The 13206-nt window shown below is 46.2% G+C and overlaps 1 protein-coding gene across 1 annotated transcript; it reads left to right on the top strand.

Annotated features, from left to right (window-relative positions):
- The first annotated feature begins 8450 nt into the window (after positions 1–8450).
- Positions 8451–12981, top strand: LOC127336331 (maltose excess protein 1-like, chloroplastic). Its single transcript, XM_051363137.1, has 9 exons — positions 8451–8899; positions 8991–9146; positions 9234–9524; positions 9644–9733; positions 10730–10831; positions 10929–11047; positions 12090–12152; positions 12260–12321; positions 12510–12981. The coding sequence occupies exons 1-9, from the start codon at positions 8621–8623 to the stop codon at positions 12590–12592; spliced, it is 1245 nt and encodes a 414-aa protein (XP_051219097.1). The 5' UTR covers positions 8451–8620; the 3' UTR covers positions 12593–12981.
- The last annotated feature ends 225 nt before the right edge of the window (positions 12982–13206 follow it).

Below are 13206 nucleotides of genomic sequence, written 5' to 3'. Positions count from 1 at the left end.
TATCATTATCCTTTGCGAGATTTAGCGGATGCGCCAAATTCAGAGAAATATCATGATCATGGTAACACAATTTTCAATGTAATGATGATTTGATGTTGCACTCGACCTTGAACATAAGTACTAGTACGGTCTCACAAATTTGTATCATTATACTTTGCAAGTTTTAGTGGATGCGCCCATTTTCGTAGGTAGATCATGATCATGGTAAGTTGGTAACAAATTTTCAACGTGATGATGATTTGATTTTGCACTCGGCCTTGAACAGAGGTACTAGTACGGTCTCACAATTTTTTATCATTATACTTGGACGGTGGCCAAATTCAAAATCTCATAGCGGCAAAACTTCCCACCCACAAAATACAAAAATTTCACACGCTTCCAAATTCCCATTCTACCCCTGTGGAGATGGCAGCAAAGTCGGTTGGTGGGGGGGTCTGCCCGTCATTTTTTGGATCACCACCTCCCTAGCCCGGAAACCCTCCCAAAAAAAATACATTTCCTTCAGACCACCCACCGGAACTTCCCAAGTCCCTCTCTCCCACCTCCACGACCACCGCACCGAACATCCCCCGCCGGACTTCCCTGGCCTACCCGAGCCCTCGCGATCCTCGTCATCCGCTGCCTGCCGGAGCCGCTTCATCGACGCCGTCATCAACCGGACCGGATCATCCCCGCCGTACCTCGAAACCATATGCTCATCCGCCAGTCTACCGCAGTCGGTTCAGCTGCGGTATCGTCCACCCCGCCGGAGCCGCTTCGCCGGATCCGTCGTCCACCGCATCGGATCTTGCTCACCGACACCGCTGTGCATGAACCGGATCTGCTTCACCGGCGCCTTGCATGATCTAAACTCTTCTACTGTCGCTTTTCTATTACTTGCCTGCAAGTTCTTGTTTAATCTTGGGGGAACCTGTTTGTGCTAACGACGCGCTGTTACGTTTTTGCAGATGAGATGAGTAATCATGAAGTGTAATGGCCGTCTCTCCAACCCCAAGTAGCACATGTAGCATACTTCATCACCGGATCTATCAACCCCAGGAAGATCTCACGTGACTCCCACGCAGTGCTTCTCCTAATGTAAGTCCCTTGTTTTAGCGCCATGTTCTGGGTTCGTATGCTTGTTTGTCTCGAAGCTCTTTTAGTTCATTCCTAGCTATGACCGTAACACGTTGCTATTTTCTACTTCATTGCTAACTTTAAGCGATTGAACATTTTGGTTTGCATTCCCCTGCTCCGTAGATGTAGCCATCATAACTTCTATCTTGCTCAGTCGTTGTTACAAAAATTATAGGTATTATAGTAACATCCTGCTATTATTTAGTTCATGGCCAATTTTAAGTAATTGCACATGTTGGTTCGCATTCCCTGCTCTATAGCTTTTGGCATCGTAACTTCTATATTTGGTTTACATTCCCTCCTCGTAGATCTAGCCATCATAACTTTATCTTGCTCGATCGTTGTTACAAAAATTATGGCCTCGCTACTATGTTGTTTGTGCCAATTTTTTACTCCATGAACATGTTGGCTTGCATTCCCCGTACTACGAGGTGATGCCATTTTTTGTATCTAGTTCATTGTAAGCTAACAAAGTAAGGACTTAGTTTGGCATGCTATCACTCTGCTATCTAGCCTGTAGTACAAATAAACTTGTCATACTACTAGATAATAATTTTGCGTGCCATCTTGTTCTTCAAAAGCTGCATTATTGACTTGTTTCTCTGACTTGGCATGACGCTCACAGATGGAAAGCTGAACATATTGGTTTGCATTCCCTCTTATACAAGTTCACAGGTGATCCCACTATATTCTCGTATCCGGTCCATCCTAAGCTCCAGCATTAACTATCCTCTATGTGTTGCTCATTACAAGTTTATATCCCGAAACATCTTGATTTGCATCCCCTTCACTATAAGTTCAGGAGTATTATTTAGTTCACGGCCAAAATGAAGTAATTGCACTTGGCACATGTTGGTTCACATTCCCTCCTCTTTAGCTTTTGCCATCGTAACTTCTATTTTTGGTTTACATTCCATGCTCTGTAGATGTAGCCATCATAACTTCATCTTGCTCAGTCGTTGTTACAAAATTTATAGCCTGCTACTATGTTGTTCATGCCAATTTTGTACTCCCCGAACATGTTGGTTTGCATGGGACTCGACAAGAGTAAGTCTATCGTTTCATTCTAACATGCTCGTTATATTGGTACGTTGGTATGCGGCATGCACTCTTTGTTTGCTTATTGTGCGCATTACAATGATCTTGTTATAACGACGAAATGATGAGTTCCAAATTCTTTGGCAAACAATATTGCAGTTGTCTTTGCGTTTCCATTGTTGTCATTGTCTTAACTTGTAATGTCTTTGTTTCAGATATAGGTGCTGCATGGACAACTTAAAAGATTGCCGGATCGCTTCATTGTATTGCTAGGTTTAATTACCATTCAATTTCTCTGGTTCTGTAATATTTTTTCAAAGCCTTGCAGCTGATGTAATATTTAGTTAGTTTTTATAGTTCTTTCGCGCATTTTTTCTTTGGTGCTTGTGGTAAGTGAGGCTATCCGACAGAAATCAATGCTGCGTAAATATTCTCGATATCTAAATCACGAATTCCTATCCCTTAAACGGCCCAATTAAGCGAAATCACATACGTGCCGGCCCGCAAAATCCTAAAGCGCCTTTTACGCCGGCATATAAACAGCAACTAAACGGGCTGGCCCACTTACTTATTGGGCCAGCCCACTTGATTTACTGTGGACCCCACACTCTAATTGGGCCGACCCACTTGCTTTAAGGTGGACCCCACCCACTACTGGGCCGGCCCACTAACTAGTTGGGCCAGCCCAATTGCTTTTGCGGTGGACCCCGCATACTAAATGGGCCGGCCCTTTAAGACGAAAGTGGGACCCACCAGTGTTTTTGGCCCGGCCCACTATCTTGGTGGGCCGGCCCACTTGCTATATGGTGGACCCCACATACTAAACGGGCCGGCCCTTTAAGAGGAAAGTGGGACCCACCTGTGTTTTTGGCCCGGCCCACTAGCGTGTTGGGCCGCCCACTTGCTATATGGTGGACCCCACATACTAAATGGGCCGCCCTTTAACAGAAAGTGGGACCCACCGGTGTTTTGGCCCGCCCACTATCTTGTTGGGCCGGCCCACTTGCTATATGGTGGACCCCACATACTAAATGGGCCACCCTTTAATCGGAAAGTGGGACCCACCTGTGTTTTTGGCCCCACCACTATCTTGTTGGGCCGGCCCACTTGCTATATGGTGGACCCCACATACTAAATGGGCTGGCCCTTTAACAGGAAAGTGGGACCCACCGGTGCTTTTGGCCCGACCCAGCTTGTTGGGCCGGCCCATTTGATCAAATGTGGACCCCACGTACTAAATGGGCCTAGATAGCAGGAAAGTGGGACCCACATGCTAATTGGGCCGGCCCAATAACTTCTTGGGCCGGCCCAGTTGCTTTAATGTGGACCCCACTTTGTAAATGGGCCGGCCCGATACCAGGAAAGTGGGTCCCACATGTCTTGTGGGCCGGCCCTTTTGCCTGTTGACCGGTCAAACGAGTGCATTCGGCCCGGCCCACATACTTAGTGGGCCGGCCCATTAAAGTTTTGACCAGTCAACCTTAGAGGTTAGGCCCGGCCCACGTAACTAATGGACCAGCCCAGCTATATAGTTGACCGGTCAAACTAAGTCAGCTGGCCCGGCCCGCAAACTTAATGGGCCGGCCCGCTTAAGACGTGGTAGGCCTCGTGTGGGCCTACCATCTACCACGGGGTTTCAGCCGGTTAACGCCGTTAACTGCCAGTTAACGGCGTCTGCCACGTGTCAGTTTGCATGACGTCAGCAGTCAATGGGCTCCCGGAAACACTTGGGCAACGGTCCGATTTTCCGTGGCGGAAGGGCGCCCAAGCGCGACGGACCGAAAAAATCGTCGTAGGACTTTGCCTGACGCAGTTTCCACAACAGAACCCATATCGTCGGGTTAGGCCCATAGGCGACGAAAAATACCCCTTAGCGGACGATTTTGAGACGTTGTCTATCAGAACTTTTCTTGTAGTGTGTTGTCACTGATGTATGCTTATGATGCTTATGCATGTGTGTGTGTGCTGCTGTTGTCTCACAGTGATGCTCTAGCATGATTCATGCATGAATTTGCGATGTATTCATGTCTGGGTGGATTAATTATTGATGAACTGCTTATGCAGTGTTGATTAATTTCCTTGCTATGCATGGTTTGATATTTCCATGCTCAATTTGGAAATAATCCAAGTCTGAATCCATTACTGGATGATGATGACTTATTTTCTTGGTTAATTAGATGATTTTGTGTTTGATGTGACCTCAGTAGCCTTGCTACTGATTGGTTGCTCACACATTTGGCTAGTTCTTGTTGGCTGCTCACCTTTGCTTGCATAATAGGGAATCATAATTGATATGAAAGCCATTATGCTAGCCTGTGAAGAAATCTAGGGTTTTCTGATGGTTTAGTGGCTAGGGTTTTCACTAGGTGGTTCTTGGTAGGTGCTATTACTGGTAAACCTTCTACTGGTGCTATATGTGCATGTGTTCTTACTTGTGTGCAGCTCTGTGCATCTATTCCCTCTTATATGCAGAAAATGGTGTCTGGATGGTTTTAGACTCTAGTAGCTCCTTTTTACTGCCAGTGATCCTTGGTCAACACCAAGTGATGATCACCCTTGAGCATCTGCTCAACCCATGACTGGTGTCATGCAGAAATGATGGATTGGATCCACTGGATCCTCTCCAGGTATCAAGTATACCTTGTTCCAGCTCCTAGATGGTTAAGATCAACTGCTGTTGAGCAGTTGCTTGATGTTCTTGTTACTTGTCCTTCTCCTCATAGCTCCTGATGATCTTGTTTATGTCCCCATGACTTCCGTTGAGTTTTGGGTTGGTGAATTTGAATAGATAAATGGGTTCAGTGGTTGTTGGTGTTGTTCTTGAGCAAGAACATGATGAACTCTTACTGTTCTTGGCTGGTTACTTGATGAATGGTGACCTGGTCGACTGATGTCTTGTTTCTAGGGTTTCTACCCTATTTATCTCTGCTGTGCTTCTCCTCTGGCTGTGACACACAAGCCTGGCTTGGCTTGTGACTCAGCTATGCTTGATGTGCTGTTGGTGGCTGATACGTCTCCGACGTATCGATAATTTCTTGTGTTCCATGCCACATTATTGATGATATCTACATGTTTTATGCACACTTTATGTCATATTCGTGCATTTTCTGGAACTAACCTATTAACAAGATGCCGAAGTGCCGATTCTTTGTTTTCTGCTATTTTTGGTTTCAGAAATCCTACTAACGAAATATTCTCGGAATTGGACGAAATCAACGCCCAGGGTCCTATTTTGCCACGAAGCTTCCAGAAGACCGAAGAGGAGACGAAGTGGGGCCACGAGGTGGCCAAACCCTAGGGCGGCGCGGCCTGGCCCTTGGCCGCGCCGACCTGTGGTGTGGGGCCCTCGTGTGGCCCCCTGACCTGCCCTTCCGCCTACTTAAAGCCTCCGTCGCGAAACCCCCGATCGAGAGCCACGATACGGAAAACCTTCCAGAGACGCCGCCGCCGCTAATCCCATCTCGGGGGATTCAGGAGATCGACTCCGGCACCCTGCCGGAGAGGGGAATCATCTCCCGGAGGACTCTACGCCGCCATGGTCGCCTCCGGAGTGATGAGTGAGTAGTCTACCCCTGGACTATGGGTCCATAGCAGTAGCTAGATGGTTGTCTTCTCCCCATTGTGCTTAATTGTCGGGTCTTGTGAGCTGCCGAACATGATCAAGATCATCTATCTGTAATTCTATATATTGCGTTTGTTGGGATCCGATGAATAGAGAATACTTGTTATGTTGATTATCAATTTATATCTATGTGTTGTTTATGATCTTGCATGCTCTCCGTTACTAGTAGATGCTCTGGCCAAGTAAATGCTTGTAACTCCAAGAGGGAGTATTTATGCTCGATAGTGGGTTCATGTCTCCGTGAATCTGGGGAAGTGACAGAAATCTCTAAGATTATGGATGTGCTGTTGCCACTAGGGATAAAACATTGGTGCTATGTTCGAGGATGTAGTTACTGATTACATTACGCGCAATACTTAATGCAATTGTCTGTTGTTAGCAACTTAATACTGGAGGGGGTTCGGATGATAACCTGAAGGTGGACTTTTTAGGCATAGATGCATGCTGGATAGCGGTCTATGTACTTTGTCGTAATGCCCAATTAAATCTCACTATACTCATCATAATATGTATGTGCATGGTCATGCCCTCTTTATTTGTCAATTGCCCAACTGTAATTTGTTCACCCAACATGCTGTTTATCTTATGGGAGAGACACCTCTAGTGAACTGTAGACCCCGGTCCTATTCTTTACATCGCATACAATCTACTGCAATACTTGTTTTACTGTTTTCTGCAAACAATCATCTTCCACACAATACGGTTAATCCTTTGTTACAGCAAGCCGGTGAGATTGACAACCTCACTGCTTTCGTTGGGGCAAAGTACTTTGGTTGTGTTGTGCAAAGTTCCACGTTGGCGCCGAATCTACGGTGTTGTGCCGCACTACATCCCGCCGCCATCAACCTTCAACGTGCTTCTTGACTCCTACTGGTTCGATTAAACCTTGGTTTCTTACTGAGGGAAACTTGCCGCTGTGCGCATCACACCTTCCTCTTGGGGTTCCCAACGGACGTATCAACTACACGCATCAGTGGCACATCAGCTCCATGAGCTGTGTGACCACTTTGGTGAAACTTGAGCCCCTGTGGTGAGGCTCAGGTTTCGTCTGGTGTGACTTATCCTATGCTGTCCAAGTTTTGGACAAGCACAAGTGTCATTGATACTTGGTTTCACACCTGGCTTGTTACTGTCTTGCTTTTAACCCCCTGTATAGTGCTTTCTCTCTGTTTTGCAGGTTTCAAGGATGGATAGGATCTAGGTCAACTTCTTCCAAGACATTAGTTTCGGATTTTAGTATAGATTCAAATTCATGTAATCTTCTTTTTATTTGGCTTTTTATTCATCCAATTCTTGTATAAAGAATAATGTAAAGATATTGTATGTGTGTATGAATATCAATAAAGCTCAAATTTTCGTTATGAGCTCAATTTACATTTATATCATTTACTTATCAATGATGTGTATTTTATATTGCAATTTGAAATTCAAAATGTTTTGAATTATGAAATGCATTTCAATTATGAAGTGTATTTGAATTATGAATTCATATTTCATATTCTATATTGTTTATCTTTTACCTTTTTAGTTTTAAATTCAATATGACTTGTCAAATCAAAATCAACTCGCAAATACACAAGTTACAAAAGAGATCATGTCGAAATTCTTAACTCACCTTGCCTAACCCTAATTGCAATTGAGAGAGAACCTCGATCCCTCTTAGGTTTAGTTGCAATAAAGCGCGAAAATTTCCCTCGTTTTGCGATGAAATGCACATCCCAATTCTAAATCTACCCTTCGATGTTCCTATGTTCTGGGTTATTACACTTGTCCTCCTCCAACTCTTCCTCGGCAGGCCAGCGCGATCGACGCCATCCTCGTCGGACCACGCCGCGCCCTACACCGTCCCCAAGCGCGAGGTAAAGGAGGAGCCGGAGTTCGCGACACCGCCCGTCAATCCGAGGTGCGGCGGCAACGACAACAACAAAGGCGCGACGGTGGCGCCCTCCTCATCCCGAAGCCGGAGGTGAAGGAGGAGGAGCAGGACGACGAGACAGCCGGGAAGGCGGCGCTGCTGCCGGAGTACGAGCGGCAACATCAACTCATCGCGAGCAGCGACGACCCCGAGGACTGCCCAGGGCTGCACGCGGCGTTCGCGGCGTCGCTGAACGACAAGGACGCCTGGAGGGGCGACCTCGATAGGGCGATCGCCATGTCCATCCGCGACACCGGCAAGCCACCCGTGGACCTCACCGATGACGGCGAGGCTGGGCCAAGCGGCCTAGTGAAGGACGAGCCCGTCGATAAGTCCGACGAGCGCGTCAAGCACGACATGTACATTCCACCAGTACTACGACGCCTCTAGCCGCCGCAAGTACTTCTAGATTAGGATTTAGTTTAAATTTAATCGAATTTCGTTCGAATCTATGTAATATACAGCAAATTTGAATGAATTCGCTCGAATTGTGAATTTCTGAAATTTTGTTTGGGGAACTTGGCTGGGGAGCGACGTCCCCAAACACGATAAGAACAAAACACGTCTCTTAAACGCTGGATCTAACGGTGTTTGGGGACATTTTGGGGACGCGGCTGGAGATGCCGTTAGCTCCCAGCTTTCGGCACTGTGGTTGCATTTTACCTTTTTTTTGAAAAGAAAACCACTGGCTACAATTCCGTAGAGCCCGGCGGATGTAGAGAAGAGGGAGAAGGTTACGGACGGGGACAAGAAAGAACGGACGGCGGCGCGGGGTCCCGGGTCCATCGGATCGAGTGCCCTGCCCCTTCCCCTGGGCACCCGGCGCAACCACGGCGCGCGTCCCCCGCGGCTCCCTCCCCATCCTCCCCTCCTCACGTTCCCTCTCACTACTTCACTCGCTCGCTCCCCGCGATTCCCACCGTCCCATCATGCCTTGCCTCCCCACCTCCGCTGCCATGTCGCTGCCCTCCGTCCGCCTCCCGCTGCGCCCGTCCCCTCCCGCGACAACCACGCCGCTCTCCCGCCGCGGCCCCGTCCTCCGCTCCCTCGCGCCGCCGTCCCCCGCCCTCGCCCTCCTCGACCCCCTCGTCTCCGCGGCGCCCGCGTCCAGCTCCTACCGCTCCGCGCTCCTCCTCCACCGCCGCCGCCGGCACGCGCTGCCCGACGCCACCGAGGCTGTGACAATCACCCCCGCACCGATCCCCAAGGTCTGCTTCGCTCTCCTCCTCCCGACATTCTTAGCCGCTGTCCGAATATCTGACGATATTTCGATTCGCGGTGGTGTCCGTTGCCGCGCAGGTCACGAAGCAGTACCAGGAATGGGACTCCCTGACGGCCAAGTTCGCCGGCGGGGCCAACCTCCCCTTCCTGCTCCTCCAGCTCCCGCAGATCATCCTCAACTCCCGCAACCTGCTCGCCGGCAACAAGGCCGCCCTCTTCGCCGTCCCCTGGCTCGTACGCCCCCACCCCCCCTCTCACACTTCCCATCCCCAGTTCCTTATCATGCTCTGATGGCGAGCATTGGCTGCCTGCTTCCTTCAGGGGATGCTCACGGGCCTGCTCGGCAACCTGTCGCTCATGTCCTACTTCGCCAAGAAGAGGGAGACGGAGGCCGTCATCGTGCAGACGCTCGGCAGCATCTCCACCTACATCGTCATCGTCCAGCTCGCCATGGCCGACTCCATGCCCATGCCGCAGTTTCTCGCCACTTCCGCTGTTGTGGCGGCCGGGCTGCTCCTCAACCTGCTCAATTACCTTGGCTGGCTCCCTGGAACCCTCTGGCAGCTCTGGGAGGATTTCATGACAATCGGTGGCCTCGCCGTGCTCCCTCAGGTCACAATTACTGCTCATCTTGCAATGTTGATGCTAATGCTATGCCGTCCAATGTTGATCTTAGATATGATTAATGTATCTCCTCTCCCTCTCTCTCACAATGTGAATTCAAAATGCAGGTCATGTGGTCAACATTTGTTCCCTTCATCCCCAATAGCGTGCTGCCTGGCATTATCTGTGGCTCTCTGGCTGTTGCTGCTGTTGTCATGGTATGATGCTTCCTCTTGTAGTCTTGTTTAAGCTTTGTAGTGAACCATCTAAATCTCTCGAAGAAAACTAGAAAATGTAGAAAATCTATGTTGTACTGCACCAATATGCAATGTAACTATAGACAATCTTTCATAACTCGCAAGACTTTGAATAGTAGCCCATGCTAATTCTAGGTTGTAAATTAGCCCGTGGATTTAAGAAAGACAAAATAGTTGCGCGGATAATAATCGAATCCATATTAGTAATCAGGATAGAGTTCTTATTACAAACGTTTTATATTCTTTGTAGCGTGGTAGGTTTGTTTCTCCTTTAGCATAGTAAGTATGCATGTGTGGCTGTGCTCTGTTACCATCTCAATGCCTGGAGGAAAACTAAAAAAAGCACTATAAGATCTAAGTTGTACTGCACCAATAGGTAATTATAGACAAATCTTCCATCACTTGCATGACTTTTGCTAGTAGCCCATGCCAATTTTAGGCGGTAAAGTAGCCTCTGAATTTAAGAACGACTTTCTGCAAATATAGATGTATTGATAATAATTCCAGTTCCATATTAGGAATCTGGACAGAGTTCTTATTTCAGGCATTTTATATTGTTTGTACCTGGTAGGTTTTTTCCCTCTTTTTTAGCGCAGTACAAATCTGACCAATGATTCTTTACTTAGTAGTAGTTCAATCTATTTAAATCTGTCTTTTAGGTCCACTTGCTTCATCAGGAATTTTTTTTCAATAGAGTTTATTTTGCTTCTTAATATTATAGGTATCTTCCCCCCAGTGACCATTAAAAAAATCTAGGTATAAGGCTGTACATTGTATTTACTCTGCTATATCCTTTCTGTTTCTGTTCACATGCCTTTATAATAGATCGTTCGTGCTGATTAATCAATCTAGGGCTAAAAGTAGATTGTCTTCTCAATTTCTCATGACACCATATCTTTTTTAATACATTTGTCCTAGCTTATATTAGCTCTTGATTTGCTGGTGCATTCAATTCAGGCCAGGATGGGCAAGCTTTCCGAGGGAGGGACTAAGCTTGTGGGATCATTGTCTGGTTGGACTGCCACACTTCTATTCATGTGGATGCCAGTTGCACAAATGGTATTCAAATTTTTACACTTGCAGCATTCGAAACTTGAGAATTTAGAATCACCTAACACGAGACATTCACTTATAATTTGTTTGGTGGGTTGTGCAGTGGACAAACTACCTCAACCCAAGTAACATCGAAGGGTTATCATCTTTCTCAATGTTGCTTGCAATGATTGGAAATGGACTTATGATTCCTCGTGCTGTATTTATCAGAGATCTAATGTGGTATTATATATTTCAGCCGCCTCTTTTCAAAATTTGAGCACAACTATATGAGAATCTAAGAAGAAAATTGTTTTTTCATGTGACGAGTCAACTCACAACTTCCTTTTCTACTCTGATGCCACAGAAACAATCATTTTATTCCTAATCAGCATTTTAAGTGTTTTGCATGCTTACACATGGAAAAGAGATTTGCTTAGCTTATAGATTATTAAGCTTCATGCACTAACCAACTATTCCAAAAGACCGATCTAATGGAAAGAGGTAGGCAGTCCACTTATAGTTTAACATCCCCCCTCACGTGTGACGCGGCGGAGACAAGTCAACACGTGTAAACAGAGGCGTATGGCCCTAGAAGCCAGTACGTAGACAAGAGGGGGGGTAACAGCAATTTATATAATAAATTGTGAAAACCAGGACTCGAACTCAAGACCCTGGCTCTGATACCATATTAAGCTTCATGCACTAACCAACTATTCCAAAAGACCGATCTAATGGAAAGAGGTAGGCAGTCCACTTATAGTTTAACATAGATTAATCAGATTTGGCATTGTGAACTGGAGTAATGCTAAAGTATCTGAAGCAGGACTCCAATGGTCCAATCAGTAGTGAAATATGTTTCGTCATGTTGTTGAGGTCTTACTGTCTTATGACATAGTATACTCCTGAAAAATGTCTACTATAAGAGAGATAATTTTTATTTATTTGTTGTGGCAAATAGAGTAGATGAGGTTGTATGGCAAGATTGCCAACCTAATTATTTTCTGTCTATGAGGCTGTACCAAAATCATCCAATAAGATTTTTTTTCATTTACATCCTCATACAATTACCTCACCGACATAGGTTGGATATTTTTCATTCATGTCTAACCTAATTTTCATTCTCGTGAAGTGTCATCTGAAAAGCAAATAACATGACACTGTCAGAGTTTGAGTGTAGTTTTATATGGGTGTTTTTTCCCATAGTCAACAAAATGTGGGTTGCATATGTTGTGTCAGTGTTCCTCTATGACCTCTCTCAATCTCGTTTCTTTTAATCCATTAGGTTCACTGGTTCTATTTGGGCATCTATCCTACAAGGTTGGGGTAACTTGGCCTGCATGTACTGGTATGTTTTTGCTGCAGCTATGACAGCCCTGACTTGTTACTAATAGCTGTTTTTTAGAAACATTTCTTCTCCAAGACGATTAACCCCTGAATTGTTTCCAATTCCAGCTGCGACAGCATCAGCAGAGAATTTTTCTTCGCAACAACATTTGGATTGTTTCTATGGCTAGGTTATCTTCCTACTCATCTCTAATTAATCTGTTACTTTCCTAGTGGAGTTTCAGTCAAAAATAAAAATGTCTTCACCCCAACCATTCCTCCGTATTCAGAGGAGCGAAGACCACACCTATATTTCTTTAATGAACTGCCACTCTTCAGAATTAGTCTCCTAACTGTGAAAATCACCTTGCTTGCTCAGGTTTCACCTTCTGGAGAGATACCGGCGCCTACGGCAACAGCTCACCTGTGACATCTCTGAAGGAGCTGATCTTCGGAAAGTGAAGACCATTTCTTGCAAGCACTTGAAGCAGCTGACTATTCAGGTGTAGGAAGCTCTCCCGTAATAATTACTTCCCGGTGACTTGGCAAGATCCGAGCCGTGGTAAAATATTGGTAGAGGTAGATAGAGGTGAAAGAAACGCTGTGGCCGACAACCCTGATGAACTGAAGGCTGTGGTGAAACGAGAGTCCCCGACCCCCCAGCTCACAGAAAGCGCCATGGAAGTTTCACGTGGTAACAGAAGCTACCGTGTGACCACTGGCGGACAGCTTGCGCATCCGGCAGAAAGGGTACAGTGCAGGAGTAGATCTATTCGTTGTAAGAAAAATGTTTGTGTTTCTTCTACATATCCTATTGAATAAATTCATCAGCTCATGCTGGTATGCAAATATATGCAATTGAAGGTTGTCCAACAACTGGGTCTGGTGCGCATTCTTGTTTTTCTCCTAGAGCTGAGTAATCTGTACAGGAAAAAAGGCAGGAATATCAACTGTTCTTGGATCCTTGGTGATGGAAGGCCAGTGGGGTGGGCGGCACCGGGCCCGGTCCAGTCCAGTCCAGTCAAGTCCAACCTAATAAAATTATCAGTAAAACGATGATTAAAACTATAGAAACG

The sequence above is a fragment of the Lolium perenne genome, chromosome 2 (genome assembly GCF_019359855.2).
Source record: "Lolium perenne isolate Kyuss_39 chromosome 2, Kyuss_2.0, whole genome shotgun sequence".
NCBI lineage: Eukaryota > Viridiplantae > Streptophyta > Magnoliopsida > Poales > Poaceae > Lolium > Lolium perenne.
The sequence above is the reverse complement of the archived record's forward strand: the minus strand, read 5'-3'. Positions and strand labels throughout refer to the sequence as shown.